The sequence below is a fragment of the Notolabrus celidotus genome, chromosome 17 (assembly GCF_009762535.1).
Source record: "Notolabrus celidotus isolate fNotCel1 chromosome 17, fNotCel1.pri, whole genome shotgun sequence".
NCBI lineage: Eukaryota > Metazoa > Chordata > Actinopteri > Labriformes > Labridae > Notolabrus > Notolabrus celidotus.
This window is the reverse complement of record NC_048288.1, coordinates 8,275,290-8,290,340: the sequence shown is the minus strand read 5'-3', so window position 1 is coordinate 8,290,340 and position 15,051 is coordinate 8,275,290. Positions and strand designations below refer to the sequence as shown.

General features: G+C 39.9%; 2 protein-coding genes and 4 non-coding genes across 8 annotated transcripts; all 6 read right to left on the bottom strand.

The window, feature by feature from the left end:
* Positions 1-4,967: 4,967 nt before the first annotated feature.
* si:ch211-171b20.3 lies at positions 4,968-9,212 on the bottom strand. Of its 3 annotated transcripts, none has more exons than XM_034706529.1 (7): positions 8,851-9,210; positions 8,707-8,764; positions 8,426-8,520; positions 7,936-8,074; positions 5,952-6,059; positions 5,798-5,853; positions 4,968-5,202 (listed from the first exon to the last, which is right to left on the bottom strand). In XM_034706529.1, exons 1-7 carry the CDS (start codon positions 9,056-9,058, stop codon positions 5,063-5,065), a joined length of 804 nt encoding a protein of 267 aa, XP_034562420.1. In that variant the 5' UTR covers positions 9,059-9,210; the 3' UTR covers positions 4,968-5,062. The 3 variants fall into 3 exon arrangements, with proteins under 3 accessions (XP_034562420.1, XP_034562421.1, XP_034562422.1); XM_034706530.1 differs by having other exon boundaries at positions 8,707-8,752; positions 8,851-9,207; XM_034706531.1 differs by having other exon boundaries at positions 5,063-5,202; positions 5,847-5,853; positions 8,851-9,212.
* Positions 9,213-9,523: 311 nt separating this feature from the next.
* rpl7 (ribosomal protein L7) lies at positions 9,524-14,543 on the bottom strand. Its single transcript, XM_034706532.1, has 7 exons — positions 14,462-14,543; positions 13,865-13,964; positions 13,579-13,745; positions 13,015-13,152; positions 11,403-11,512; positions 10,557-10,772; positions 9,524-9,560 (listed from the first exon to the last, which is right to left on the bottom strand). Exons 1-6 carry the CDS (start codon positions 14,473-14,475, stop codon positions 10,564-10,566), a joined length of 738 nt encoding a protein of 245 aa, XP_034562423.1. The 5' UTR covers positions 14,476-14,543; the 3' UTR covers positions 9,524-9,560; positions 10,557-10,563.
* On the bottom strand, positions 10,427-10,519 carry LOC117829423. Its single transcript, XR_004634624.1, has one exon. It is a non-coding gene; the product is annotated as a small nucleolar SNORD12/SNORD106 (small nucleolar RNA).
* Positions 11,092-11,183, bottom strand: LOC117829424. The gene has a single exon (XR_004634625.1). It is a non-coding gene; the product is annotated as a small nucleolar SNORD12/SNORD106 (small nucleolar RNA).
* Positions 12,781-12,872, bottom strand: LOC117829428. Its single transcript, XR_004634628.1, has one exon. It is a non-coding gene; the product is annotated as a small nucleolar SNORD12/SNORD106 (small nucleolar RNA).
* On the bottom strand, positions 13,228-13,317 carry LOC117829429. Its single transcript, XR_004634629.1, has one exon. It is a non-coding gene; the product is annotated as a small nucleolar SNORD12/SNORD106 (small nucleolar RNA).
* Positions 14,544-15,051: the final 508 nt, after the last annotated feature.

Here is a 15,051-nt window from a genome sequence, read left to right as displayed (position 1 = left end):
TTGTCCTATCAGGTCTTATCTCAGTCATAGCTGGCCATAGATACATCTGAAGTTTGGATTTTATGGTAGGAAGATAAAAAGACATCCCCTCCTTGCAGCTGTAAAAACGTGTATGCAAACATTCTGAAAAGATACAAATAATCTCTGCTATCTTGATCTAATAAACAGATCTTACGCATATTTGCAGCACAATGAGCTCCTTTTCCATGGACTTGATAAAGTTTCAGGCTCAGCTGTGTTTGTATGACGGCAGAAGTGAGGGTCTGACCTGTGAGTGCCCTACACGAACACACAGACACACAGGTTGCTGTGAGACTGGGAGTTCCTGTTGACACATGTCGCCTGTTTGCTCTATCATTTGTAATTGAGCACAGTGGAAGTGTCTTTAGGGATGTTTTAACAAGCTCCTTTAGAGGCCAAGAAGGCACACATAATCTATCAGCTGGAGAGTCATAGTCTGGAGGTCATTTATGTTTATTTATTCCTAATAAGCTTTTTCCTGTTGGATTCATATCAGGAGAAACATCATTATAACATAAAAGAATGAGCATTTATTGACCTCGGCTTACTTTATGCCAAAAAATGTATTCTGTTGTCATGAGAAAACATTCACAGATGGAGCATGACCCGGTGGATAACCTCATGTTATCAAGCCTTCCACTAGAAAGGATAACGTCCACATTGAGGGCTTCACAGCAGATGTTCGATGGCCTTTCATTAAAGCTCCTGTGAGGAACTCTCAGTTTGTTTTGACTTTGTTGCCCCCTGTGGATGAAACTGTGCAGCTTATCTCCTCATTGTTTTTGTTATGTACATACATAAGTACTTTTTTATTTTAACAGTTAAATGAGCCACTTACTGAGAACCTCTGCTGTAGAAAATGAAGAAAGAAATAATGTGTTTTTGCAGTATGCTGTCAATCACTTCATCTGACACTCACTCTCCGGCAAAGGTTTTTCATCAAAGGTGAAAAGGTCACCACAGGGTCTCTAACTGTGTTAAGGATTTAGTTCTAAAAGTTACCATTTCTTTTTAAAAGTTTGCTTAAAACGCACAAATCTTGCATGAATAGAGTGAGCAGGCCACCTTAATTTCATGGTGCTAAAGTTAAAAAAAAAGAATACTGTGGGGAAACTATTCTTAAATATTCCATATGATGATGTTTGTGTGTGAGAAATGTTTGTTTACAAAAAAAGAGTGAATGATGTCATGACACAATATCATCAAATGTTGTGTTGTCTGCCCAAGAGTCTAAAACCAGAGTAAATTCATTTTTATTTCATGTCAGGCAATTCAGCAAACGCTGACATTTGAACCATAGCACCAAAAAGAGTGAGGTTCGAGAAACAAAACAACAAGCTTAAAGACACTTAAAAGGTCTATTGTTGTTTTAAATATTATTAATCAAGTTGCTTTAACTCTTGTTAATGCACGAGCTCAATAAACTGCACTTCATCATTTTGTTGTATAACATAAAAAGATCTTTGTCCCCGGAGCAGACCTGGCTCTTCTCCTTTCATACTGACCCAAACATATTTAGGGCATATTTGATTTGAAGTGTTGGCAAAGTTATAATTTGGCACGCAGGCTACATTCTCTGATCCCTGCTGATAGACTCAACTGGCACAACATCAAATCAGGCGAAAACAGTAACACAACCTGGCTTTTCTTCACTACGGCACTGGTTGAGCCGGGGACTCCAGACTCTACCTGTATCTTGTGTTTCTGTTACAAATATCATAGAAGACGGAGTGAAAATATAATTCAAAAACAAACACAAAAACACAGAGCCTGTACGTTGTGTGTTTATGTTATTTACCAACATCGCCTGATTTGAATAAGTACTGAACTGTGTCCTGGTTAAGAGTTCAGTGGGACTACAGTGAAACGATAAACCGGCGCTGGGCAGGCCTCAGTACAGCTCTTATTAAAGCCCTCATTGTTGACTGTTTGTTCCAGGTCATTTTGTTTCACTACACTTGAAAGGGACGGTAAAAACTCTGTAAGAGGAGGGAGTCCCAGCCTCCATTTGAGCATGAATACAGCCCCTTCACTTAGCATGAATAAGGGGATGGCTCTGTGTTTCTAGGCCACTGAGCGTCCCCTGAAATGCACACCTCACCATCCACAGAAAGAGAGGGAGGAACACAAACAGAGCCAAACATTTGACAACATCACACTTGTTTTTAGGAGGGATACACTCCCTGGAATGAAACTCATTCAACAGCAGGGTTTCATATTCACAACAGTTTTGTTTAACCACATGGAGATTTTAGAAAAATAAAAAACAAACCTTAATCACCCACTTAAGAGTCTAACAGATCATCAAGACATCTTGATCCGCCTCCCTCATTATCCTCCACTAAAAATCTCTCACCGACAGACTGCAAAGCACAGTCATCTTTAAACGCCCTGGCTGTTTATGCATGTGCTTCTGAAACCTGGAGATGACTGATGACACATAACAAGATAGTACCCGTTTCTTTATCTAGTGGAGGCTTGTAAACTTCTCTCTCTTCAAATAAACAACATTCAGAATAAAAGGTGAGCTCGGTCATACCTTTGACGTGCAACTGTTCTGAATTCTTCTATGTCTCCAGCTCGACTACTTAAAGGAGGTTTAGTGTCACTCATTGATTTGTGGATGTTTGGATGTGAAGTTGTAATCTCTTAGCCCATAGGCTGTTTCTGGTGGTCTCAGTTTCACTGTTAACTCCAAGTTACAAAGAGGATCCACTCTGGTGTGAAACTGAAAAGAAACCAGTGATTCACTGTGAATCAACGGGTTCAATCAAGTTTAAGCTTAAAGCTCCTGTAAGGAACTTTCAGTTTGTGTGGTGTTTGGCTTCCCCTGATGGCAAAGTGGCACCTCTCATCTCTTTGTTGATCTTTACTGCAGGCATGAGTAAGGTTTCCTGATAAAATAATCTTATCTTGCTGTTTTTTTAACATTCAAACATATCAATGTGTGAATCTTTGCAATGGAAAGTGTGAATAAAGGCTGTTTGAGCAAATGTCTGATCTGACACCGCCTGCCAGCATCTGTTACTGGTATTAGTATGGTTTAGTTTGATGTTAAAGGTCATATAGAGGCATCAGTATTCATTTCAGTTTGTTTCATGCCCAGCTAAAAACTCCTCACATAAGCAATAAATATCATCATTACACTGATTTGTAGAGAAGTGAAAATGCAAGCTTTGTCAGGTCTGAAGAATAAACTACTTTAAGACACTTGTTTTATGAATGGTGGTCAGATCACTTATTACTGATGTATTCCAGGAGGCCAGGGAATCACCTACTTGTGCTATTCACAAACTTGCTGATACATGAGTGATCAGAACAAACACTACACATGGACTTGAACCATTCTCCTATGAAAATCCAGTTCCAAAGTCAAGCCCCCCTATGCAACTTGTCAATCACAAGTGCATAGGCCATGAAGCACTCCCTGCTGTGATGTCTATTTAACTCTATCTGGGGACCATCATCTACAGAATGAACATCATGATGTTCCGTAGAAGATCTGAATTCAACTTTGAGATCATGAATTTATCAGGAAATGTTTACATCAGTGGGAAAAAAGAGCTGAGAGGAAGAGTCATCTTCACATTTATCTGTCAAACTTCTGTTTGCAGCCAGTGAGGTCGCCCCCTGCTGGCATTTGAAACTAAAGGTTTACTGCTCTGTCACTTCAACATACTTTTTGTACTCTAAAGCCAGGTTCACCTCTAATATCCAGTCAATGGTCTTGTCCTTTTTTCTTTTTGTATGTTGTAGAGCATTCTAGTTATACTCTCCACTGCCTTAAGCTACATCTGCAGCTGTGACGCATCGCTTTACACTCTTGGTCAAACATCGTCTGTGATTCTCATCTACATGACAGCAGGTGAATATCTTTATTCCATTTTAGGTTTGTTATTCTGAATTCACTCATCTATAATCATATAATCATGATGCTTGCCTTTCTGCTCTAGTCGTTTGCACTGGGGTTTGCATGTGCAGAGGTGAACACCAGGGAACCAAACTGTGTTATCACAAATGTTTGAATTGGTGCAAAATCGAATCCCTGCTGCCAAATCTTCAAACCATGATGAAGTCTTCATTCCTCTTTCAACAAAAAGACAATTGTCAAAACAAAGAGAAGACTGTTCAGAGACACGAACTGCCCCCTATACAGCAACAAAACAATGTGTTATGTGGGAAAGTACCACATTCTGGGATCTGGGGGCACATTTCTGTCTCCTCTGTAGATCTGCAATGAAGATAATTCATTGCTGTATTTCATGTTTTCACATAACGGTGCTGGTCGATATGTGGTGTGTGTGTGTGTGTGTGTGTGTGTGTGTGTGTGTGTGTGTGTGTGTGTGTGTGTGTGTGTGTGTGTGTTTGTGTGTGTGTGCCAAAAGGGCAGCTCTTTTTATTAGCTGGTGTTCCTCCAGTGAAGATAGTCTCAACAGGTAAGAAGTTCAGGACAAAGGAATCAAATAACAAAAATAATTTATTCAATTTCAGGAAGACGTTCAACAAGGCACAATAATGGTTTTGCTAAACTATGTAATATGTTCATAGATATTCCTCTTACTCAACAAAGCTTCATAAATATATAACAGCAATGTTTCAAACACTATTGCAATGAGGTCCAATCTTGACAGCATCCTAACATACTGGTGATACATGGAGAAATATGGCAGTACTACATAACAGCCATTACAAGCCATTTAAGAGGTAAAATAAATATATTTTCATGCAGCTGTGACATCAGAATAAAAAATACTTTGTACTAGATTTAAGTTTCAGCAGTTATTTTGGTAGCAAACGCTGCGATTTCCCATAGTAAATACTGCATATAATCTTTAAAGGAGAGGAGCTCAGGTCAGGAATCCCAAAATGTGAAGATTAGCCATGTTAAGCAGGCAACTAACGTCACTGAGGACAAACAAGCGCTAAGAAGAAGACACCGAAAGGAGCACGGTGCACATAGTGTTTTATTTTGCTCTGACCTCATTGGCACAGACTCCAAGGTTTTGATCCTTAACCCGTATGGCTCGGGAGAAGGTGATTGTCAGGATGGTGGTTTCCTGTGTTTCTTCATTTTCCTCAGCTTTTCTTGTCTCACTGTCTCCCCCTCCAGAGAGGACAGCTCAGTGACCCTGTGGATGAAGGAGCGGGGCGCTCCGATCATTGGGTCTGGAAAGGGTTGGTCTATGAGCAAAAAGATGAGGACAGACAGACAGACAGAAAATGAAGGGAGAGAAGAACTATTAGGAAGACAACACTGGAAACAAAAGTACAATGTAAGGGCTAATTATTCATGCTGGGTTTCAGCTGTGTAAGTCATAATTAGCAGAGATAAAAATCCTCCAAGAATAAAGGCTCAGTGTGAAGTAGAATTCATTTGATAAGTTTTATCAATTAGAGATCAAGCCATGGATAATTGACTTTGCTTTACAGATTTTGTGTAATGGAGGAAGTTGAAACAGAAATGTAAAGTGAAAGAGAAAAAGCAGCTTTCTGCAGTTTAAACTGGAGCAAAAGTTCAAAATAAGACCCCCAACAGCAGCTGAAAGCTCTAAACACAGCCTGTCTCTATGTGGCCCCTTGCCCCACTTTGTTTGAACAAGCAAAATCCATGAAACACGACATGTTTGCTGCCAATAAATCAACAAACACCTGGACAGGTTGAAGGAACTCTCTCTTTCACTTGCCAACAAGACTTTCTGACTTGACTTGTCAAGAGCAACAAATACCTGACCAAAGACTTTAAAGGCTTCACAGGGAACGCTTCAAAACAACTCACTCTTTTGATTTTCTCTAACAGTCTGCAGAGTGTAGGTAGGGTAATTCACCTTAGGCCTGCAGGACAGAAATAAGGGACAAGAGGCACAGGGCTCAGGAATAATTAAGAGAATTATTGACTGGCCTGGTCTGATTTGGTTTAAGGGCGAAGGTACCTGCTGATCTTGCAGTTCCCCACTGAGAAGGTGTTTCGGCCATTGAGGACCAAAGTGGTTGGAAAGAGAATTTCTGGAGTTGCATTGAGCTCATATCTTTCAGGGCACCTGTAAGACAGAAATGAGGGCGTTATGTACAACCACGTTTCCATAAGAGTGTAAAATGTTGATAAAAACAGAATTTGATGGTTTGCAAATAATTTACATCTGATATTTAATTAAAGATATTGTTTGAGGATATGTCAAATGTGGAGAAATTTGACTGTTTTATGAAAAATAAATTAAGTTTGATGTCAGCAACATGTGTGGAAAGAGTTGGGACAGGGTCAAGAAAACACTGAAAAAACAAACAAAAGAACCTGCTTATGTCAATTTGCAACATGACTGGTGAAAAAAGGACACTCCAGAGAGGCTGAGTATCTCAGAAGTAATGATGGGAAGGGGAGTCAACACTCTGTGAGAGACTGGGTGAGGAAATAGTTCAGCGGTTCCAGAATAATGTTCTTCAGAGTAAAATGACAGGGAGTTAGTGGATTGCATCATCTACAGTACATAATATCATTCAAAGATTCAGAGAGTCTGGAGACATCTCTGTACAAAAGGGACAAGGACCAAAACCGAGACTGGATGGACGAGATCGTCAGGCCCTCAGGTGGCACTGCGTTAAAACCAGAAATGACTGTAGTGGAAATCACTGCATGGGCTCAAATTCACATCTATTTGTTGCTGCATCCACAAATGCAGGTTAAGACTGTACCATGCAAAGAGGAAATCATAAATAAACGTGATCCAGAAACACCAGCGATTTCTCTGGACCTGAGCCCGTTTAAGATGGACTTAAGTAAAGTGGAAAACTGTCCTGTGGTCTGCTGAATCAAAATCTGACATTCTTTTTGGAAATCATGGACGCTGTGTCCTCCACTCTAAAGAGGAGAGGGACCCGGCTTGTTATCAGCACACAGTTTAAAGCCAGCGTCCCTGATGGTATGGGGATCATGGCATGGGTAGCTCCATGGCATGGGTAGCTCACACATCTGTGAAGGCTCCATGCTGAACAATATATACAGGTTTAGGAGCAACATATGCTGCCTTCCAGACAATGCCTTTTTCACGAAGACCTAACATATTTCAGCAAGACAATGCCAAACCACATTCTGCACGTATTACAACAGCATGGCTCTGTAGTAGAAGAGTCCAGGTGCTAAACTGGCCTGCCTGCAGTCCTGACTTGTCACCTTTAAGACATTTGGAGCATCATGACACAGCAATAACAACAAAGGGGATCAAGGGATCAAATTTATAAAGAGAGTATATTTTCATAAAACAATCACATCTTTCAGTTTCAAAATGTGATATCGTGTTTTTGCACTATTTTCAGTCAAATATAGGGTTTAAGATTTTGAAACCATCAAATTCTGTTTTTATAAATGTGTTACACAGCGTCCCCACTCTGATGAAATTGTGGTTTTAAAATATGTTACATATGTCCACACAATGGGATGTTTGAATTACTTATTTTGGTGTTTTTCTGTGCAGTACCACTTCCCTTTAAGAAGAGCAGAATAACATTTCCATGCCTCTCAAAGTTCAGAAACTGTTTATGTACTTTGTGAAAGTTAAGGCAGAGTTTTGTTATTTACAAAATGTGCTATCAACCCAAACTGTTCCCACAACTGAAGGAGTAATTGCATTTAATTACTGTTATCTCTTGACTTTGCAATATAATAATGCAAGCTATAATCATGCACCCCATGTCACCAGAATATCAAACATTAAGCAACAGCTTGAACTCTTCTGTTTGTGACAGATAAATAACAAGTTACAGTATTAATCCTATCTGTCCGCCCTCTTCTCATTTCATATTCCTGTCATATATCACAGAGCGACTCGGTCTCATTACTGCAATCTGTGCAGCTGCTTCTGTAAATGTGCTTTGAAGAGGGCATCTCAAACCACCGGACTGAGACATGAATCCAGCGTTTACCCCAGGGTAAAGGGCCGCTGTACGTGGCTGTGGGACAGCTCCTTGGACACTCCGAAGGGATGCAGGTTGCCAGGTCTGTGCACATGGTAGTCCCTTGTCAGCGGAGGAATCTCAGTTCTGGTTCTCTCTAACCTTGTACCTAAAATAAATTAAAGTAAGAGAGGCAGCACAAGCAGCTCAAGTAATGATTCTTTGATATTTGAGAAAAAGAGGAAATAGCAGATAACTTGCTTAAATCAATAACTTTTAATCTGATTGTAAAGTTGTAAAGTGTATATGCAATGAAAAGAGACATTTGCTCATTACATGTGACAATAGCGCCACCTACTGTCCAATGGGGTTAAATCCAGGAAGGATTCTCACATTATGTCCATTTTTAAGGTCAAAAGTGTTAAACACATCTCTGACAGACGAAATAATAGCTCATATTCTATCTTCACCTTTATCACCTGTAATATAAAAAGATAAGCTCCTATTCTTCAGTTCTTACATCTCTTATCAAACAGAAACTGTCTGCCACAGAGGTCCTCCTTTGGGTCACTGTTTTCAAACTCCAGTTTGACATCTGTGGCTAAATAAGGTGACCTACACATGTTGAAAAGAGAGAGAAGTAAGACCCAGTCATCCCAACACAGAGATTCAAGAAAATCCGCACCACTAAGTAATATGAAAAATGCATTGTGTATGTGTTAATCAAGTTATTCTGTGTTTATATGTTTGCATGATTCTGTGTTTATATGTTTGCATGAAAAAGCATCCTCCAGGTCTTACCCTCCAACAATGAAGTCACTGACCAGGTCCTTCCAGTCCCTGGACTCTGCAGAGATGACTGTTGGTCAGCATCCATTTAACACACCGTTAAGCTAGCTGCAGCATCTGGATGTGTAGCAGGTATTTCGGGGCAACCATACTTACTGTGCAACGGTTGTATCGCAGGAAATTGCTTCCTTACGAGCCTATTTTGCCTGAAAGCGGCTGGTCCTCCATCTGCTCCCATTCTTAAGTTCCTGTATCCTGGATATTCAGTCACAGCAGGGCCGCGCTGGCTGCAGTTTGAGCTTCCCTGTGATATTAACACCTTTGCTTTGGATGGTCGCGACGGGTTAACCTGGAAAGTCATCATGTTGGAGCCGACGACAAATAGAGACACCTAAATAACTTGGTGAAACAGAGAGCTGCTCATTATGAAGAGAAATGTGAGCTGGTCATCTCCGTGCAGCTATGCTAGGCTGCTGCAGCGAAATGCTAACGAGTCACAGTGTAGTCATGGAAACAAGCTTCACCGTTACTTGGTTTGAACGTTACATTATGTATCGTCAACGTTTCATGCAGTTTGTTATCAAATATAACTACTACTTCAATTTACTGTATAATAACTTCTTATATTCTTTAGTAAAGCATCATCTGTACAACATAAAAATTAATGTTCAGTATTTTTCAGGTTTTTAAACTAGTCCTCACCATCACTGTTAAATACACATTTCAGAGGCTTATAATCTGCTTGTGTTTGTTAGGTTGTATGTATAACAGCACATTCGTTAATTTAATGACACAATGACAAAATAATGACAGACCAAGAGTTTTTTTTCCTTGTTTTTATTGTACATTTTGAGTCCTTTGAAAACCTGAAAAAAGGAAAAAACACCAGAGATTAGTTATCTGATACAAAGAACATCCATTAGCTAAGGTTAACACCTTAGTGTAATGTAAATATACACATTTGTTGATAAAGTTAAATGTCCAGTGTAAAAATAGTTCTTAAGTACAGTGTTGCCAACTTAGTGACTTTGTCACTATATCCAGCAAGTTTTCAGACCCCACTAGAGACTCCTTCAAGTGATGAGGGACTTTTTCTGGTGTTAAATGGACACTTTTGGAGACTGATGTGAAAACATCATTCTTACTCTACTCAACAAGCAGTGGATGCTGTTGAGTCCCTCATAGCTGCATTCAGAGCAGGAGGCATTCACCTCAGCATCCAGACTGCAAATGTATCACCCATGTATGAAGACACTGCTGGCTGATCCTGCCTACTGTCTCTTATTGGTCCATTTAGATAGTTAATGTAGATTGTATACTTTAAACATCTTGAAAATGTTATGGTTGAAAAATGTCACGTTTTACTTTGATTTGTTGTAGGCTCTTAAGTGCAGTTATAAAAACATTTAGGGTGTTTAACCTCTTTTTGTCTCTCCCTCATCGTTACATGTCACTCCTACAGCGTTCATTATAATTTCAATAATACAAATTAAGTGATGACGTCATTTAGCAACTTCTAGCGACTTTTAGGACAGAAAATAGCTTCTTTCCTCACTGAGAAGTTGGCAACACTGCTTAAGTAGTGTAAGAGAGGTAACAGGACAATCCACACTATAAATGGGAAACAATCTTAATTGTATGGCTTTTTCAAATCTCATCTACATTTCGATCATTTTGCCCTTTCATGATTTCCTTTGTGCCTCATGCACAGACTGAAGTGTTCTGAAGCTCAGATGTGGTTTCAGACATATTTGGCTTAATTTCAGCTCGTTTTCACCAGATTCGATAAGATGGGGAAAAAAGAATATGCATCACTAACCACACCTCATGAGCAACGTTTGCTGATAAGACCTACGACTCACCACAGCTTCAGTTCATCCTCCTGATCAATCTGTTGATCTGATCCTCCCTGTTGCCAGCGTCTCCTCCCTCCACAAAGTGTGTGGTCTTCTTGTTCATTCCACCACGGGGTGATGACAGCTTGAAGGGCCACAGGAAGTTATTGGCAGGCTTGAAGTTCTTTCCAACAGTGAAAATCTCATGGATGAGGTCCTCGACACAGATGATGCCATATTTGCCTGTGGATCAAAAAGTAGGGTGTTTAACACGCTTGATGTTCAAAGACTCAACTATAGTTTCTTCAAAGTGAGGTAAAGAAAGATGGGGGTTGATATACAGAGCCAATTCCAGGTCAAAAGTGTGTTAGGCAAATTTGACTTCACAGTTTAACAAGAGTGATTGAGAATTTTCTTCCAATCAAACTGACGGAGTAATCCGTTCTTAATATTTTACATTTCCGCAAGGTTAGTTGTATCTCATGACAAGTAACTTTTAAACAAATATGTTTGATCATTCAAGGTAAATGTCTTAAATAGATCACATAAAGATTAAAGCTGACGAGTGGTTTCAGACAAAACTGGCTTAGTTTTCAGTTTTTTCTCACCATGGTCGATAAGACGGGGAAAAAAGTATGCATCATAAACCACGTGCAGCCCTTTGACTTTATTTAATGTTGATCCAATATAGCATCTTTAAGTTATGAGTCTGCTTTCAAAGCTGTACCTTGTAAATAAAGTAATTAAAACAAAATACTTGTATACGGCCATGATTTTTAAGAGTCATCCTAAATCAAAACCTGAAGGTTTCTCTCAAACAGTTATCACTTCATGTGTGTTTGTGATGTGTTATAAGTAAAAAGATGCATTTACCGAGAGCCTTCTCCACCAGAGCGTTGTCTGTGAGGGCAATGCGCTGTTTTCTCATCCTGCCATGGCCACGTTTGTAGATGAGCTCACGCACAGACTTCAGGTTGGGGTATCTGAGGGAAAACAGAACATTAGTGGTATGAAAACAACTGAAAATGTGCTCCTACTAATCATGTTTCATAACCAGAGTTTGATACTGATCCTCTTTGGATGTCTTTTGTTCAGTTTGACAGGATGTTTCAGTGAGAGCTGAATGTAGTGTTTAAGGGGTGAAATTAGATTCTGTATTCAATTTATGATCAAAGGCTTATAGCCTGCTGTGACAGGGTTGTTAGCATATGTGCTACACGTACAAGCATTAATTCCTTGCACAGTGCAGCTGAAGTTTTTTCTTCAAACACACCAGAAGATTGAGCTCCAAATGCTGCATTCATCTGTAGCAGTGTTATATTTAAATCTCCATCTGCACGACAAAAGACTCAAACAACCAGGGGTTTTATCTTTAACTCATTACCCTCCATAAAAGCTGTACAGAGCTGCTGATGGTGATCTGTTCACCATCTGCAGTGTTGTTCAGGAGACTCCACAAACTTCAAGAGAAAGGAATGAGCACTGCAGGGACTTTGTTTTGATCACATACAGGTGCTGCTTGATTACTTGCAACTTGCATTTTTCACATGACTGACTTTGACGTACTCTTTCCATGCAACCATGCCTTCACAAGATGCAGGACAACTTAAAAACTGGTTCTAGTTTCCCTGATTCCACTTTCATGATGGTGGGGGAGCTGTGTGCAGAGGAGACATGTTGATGTAGTGTAAAACCAGCATGGTATGGAGTGACATGGGTTCCACTTATAAGCATTAAAACAATGCTTTCAGTAGGCCCATATAAGGCAAGAGCATTAGTATCAGTGCATTTACAGAAAGACTCACGGGGTGACTGAACCAGGGTGTTGAGAAAAAGTGGTCCCCAAAAAAGCAGAACACTATTAACCCTGTTAAGCTAAGCTGAATGTAAGTATGCAACACTGCTATACTTTCTATGGCCATGCTTTAGCTAGTGCAATGAGATTACAGCACATATATTTCTATTCTACTTAGCATTATAAGTTAAAAGCAGAGCAGCATTGTGTGCATTTAATTAAGGGTCATGATTTCAATGTCATCAGTAAAGAAGATTGACAAACAGGTCCATCGTGAATGTATTAACTTTCACTTTACAGTTCAGGAGATTAGTTAGAAGTGGAGTTTCACAGCCTGATCTTTTAATTTCAAGACAATTCATAATTAAGCTACACAATAAAGTTTACAGCAGCGAAGGTTCTCCAAGTACAGGTGTGTTAATACTCTACGCTGTCCTGTACCAGAAAGCATCCCAGAATGTGGTTTCAGACAAAACTGGCTTAGTTTCAGTCAGGATTCACCATAGTCGATAAGATGGGGAAAAAAGTTCAGCATCATCAACCACATTCCAGAGACACATTCACCTTCACGGTAAGCATCAGCACACAGTGACATACAGGACTATCCTGCATGGACCACACTAAGAGTGCACTATTCTTCTGATGCTCAGTATTAAGAGCAGAGTAAAGAAAAACAAATCCCAGCCTTACCCCCAAGCGATGTAAGGTTCAGCAATCCTGAGCATGTTGATTGAAGCCTTGTTCAGCTTGACGAACACACCGTTGAAGATCTGGCGCAGACGGAGCAGCTGCAGGACTTTGCGGACCTTGGGGCTGACACCGTTGATACTAGAAAACAAAAACACAGACAATGATTAGCATGTGGTTTCACAAATGTGTACAGTTCTGTGTTAGATTGTATATATTGTGGTTTCAGACATAATTGGCTTATTACATTAGGTGCATCACCATGGTCGATATGTCGGGGAAAGAGGGTGCATCATTAACCACAATTTGAGAACTGAGAGTCATCATAGCAGTAACCCTAGTATCCAGACATTGAATCTGTGTCTTACCTGGCTTTACATAATATCTAAACTGCCAGGCAAACACATCCTTGTCATAAGATTTTGTGCTGGAGGAAGCATACAGCTGCACTCAGTAGATGATGCATTTTCACCAACATTTAGAAATAACATGTTGGATATGCAATCAATTTATATAATGCAGATCTATTAGTATGAATTCTTTCTTTGTATAAAATGCACTGCTCACCCTCTGATCCTAACAACGTAGGCCAGTTTAGGCTCAGCTGGCACGTAGTAGTTTCCCACTTTACGAGCAGTGCGATTCAGGCGGATCTCACGCCTGTACATCTGTCTGTACTCCTTGTGGTACTTCTCAGCCCTCTTGTAGATCAGCTTCCTGGTCACTTTGCGGGCCTGTAAACACGCATTAAGTACAACATTACAGAAACCCAATAACAAATTGGGACACTTGCTATATCATCTATTCGAGAAAAGTATGACTCCATGTGGCAAATCACAAGCATGTAGCTTACCTTCTTGTCAGCCAGCATCTTCTTGATGCGCATGGCCTTCATGGTAGCGAAGGCCTTTCGCCTTTTCAAAAGGCTCTCAGGGACCGCCGGAACCTTTTTTCTGTTAGGACATACACATACCGTCAGGACTAAACAGGCAACACTGAGAAAATGAAACAACCTGGGAAACCTGACTTAAGTCGGAGAAGCTGCCCACATTGTCGTGAGTAGCTGATAGCTAGCTAACCTGTCATTTACCGGCTTCAGTACGTGTTGGCAAACCTCATTTAGTGCTAACATACGTGTCTAAAAAGCATGTGTGGTTGCATAGCAGTCGGCAATATTGTTACACACTTATCTTGACTTACTGTATATTCTAAAAGGTGAATATACCACGTATTAAATGCACAGAGGCTACAGAGACAGCCATGTTGTAAAGCTACTACACATACATTTCAATAAAGTGATCTCTATCACAAAAACAAAGGTATTCCTAACTAATACGATGAGTATATAGAAGTAAGGACACTATGCAATCTATTTGGATTGTAAAATTAACCATGATGATCATTTAAACACTGGATGTACTTAGATTTTCATATAGACGAAAACACTTACTCTGCGTCCGCCATTGCGTCCACCGAGAAAGAGGAATTTTCTTGTGCGCATGTGCGCGTTAAAGCATTTAGGACCCCTAAGGAGTGTCCTCCCAGTTGCCTGATTTGAACATTTCATTCATTATTCTACAAAAGTTTTGTAAAATAAAAGCTTTTTTTTTCTTTTCTCTTGAAATAAATCACAATCTTGTTAAAATGTTTTTTGTCACACTTCAGTTTGAATTGGATAGTTTTGTGTCTTTCGGGTGTTTTTTCGTTTAATTGTATTTGGAAAGTGGTTCCTATTAAAGTAACACATTTTGAGCGACTCAAGTAAAGCGAAAATATCCGTCTGTAATCTATGAACTCATTGTTAGTGAAAATTTGCAACAGGACACTTTTTAATATAACATTCACTTGTATTACTTTCGTAACATTACGGCTTTTACTAAATACAGCAGGTGATGCTTGTGCACTGGTTTACCCGGCAGAGGGAGCAAACACTTCATTTCGAACGCCAAGACTACTGAGCGTCTGATGGGGTTCCTTTGCTGAACCTCTTACATGATATAATCCCGTCTGCAGCAGGTTGTGAAACACATGCAGTGTGGT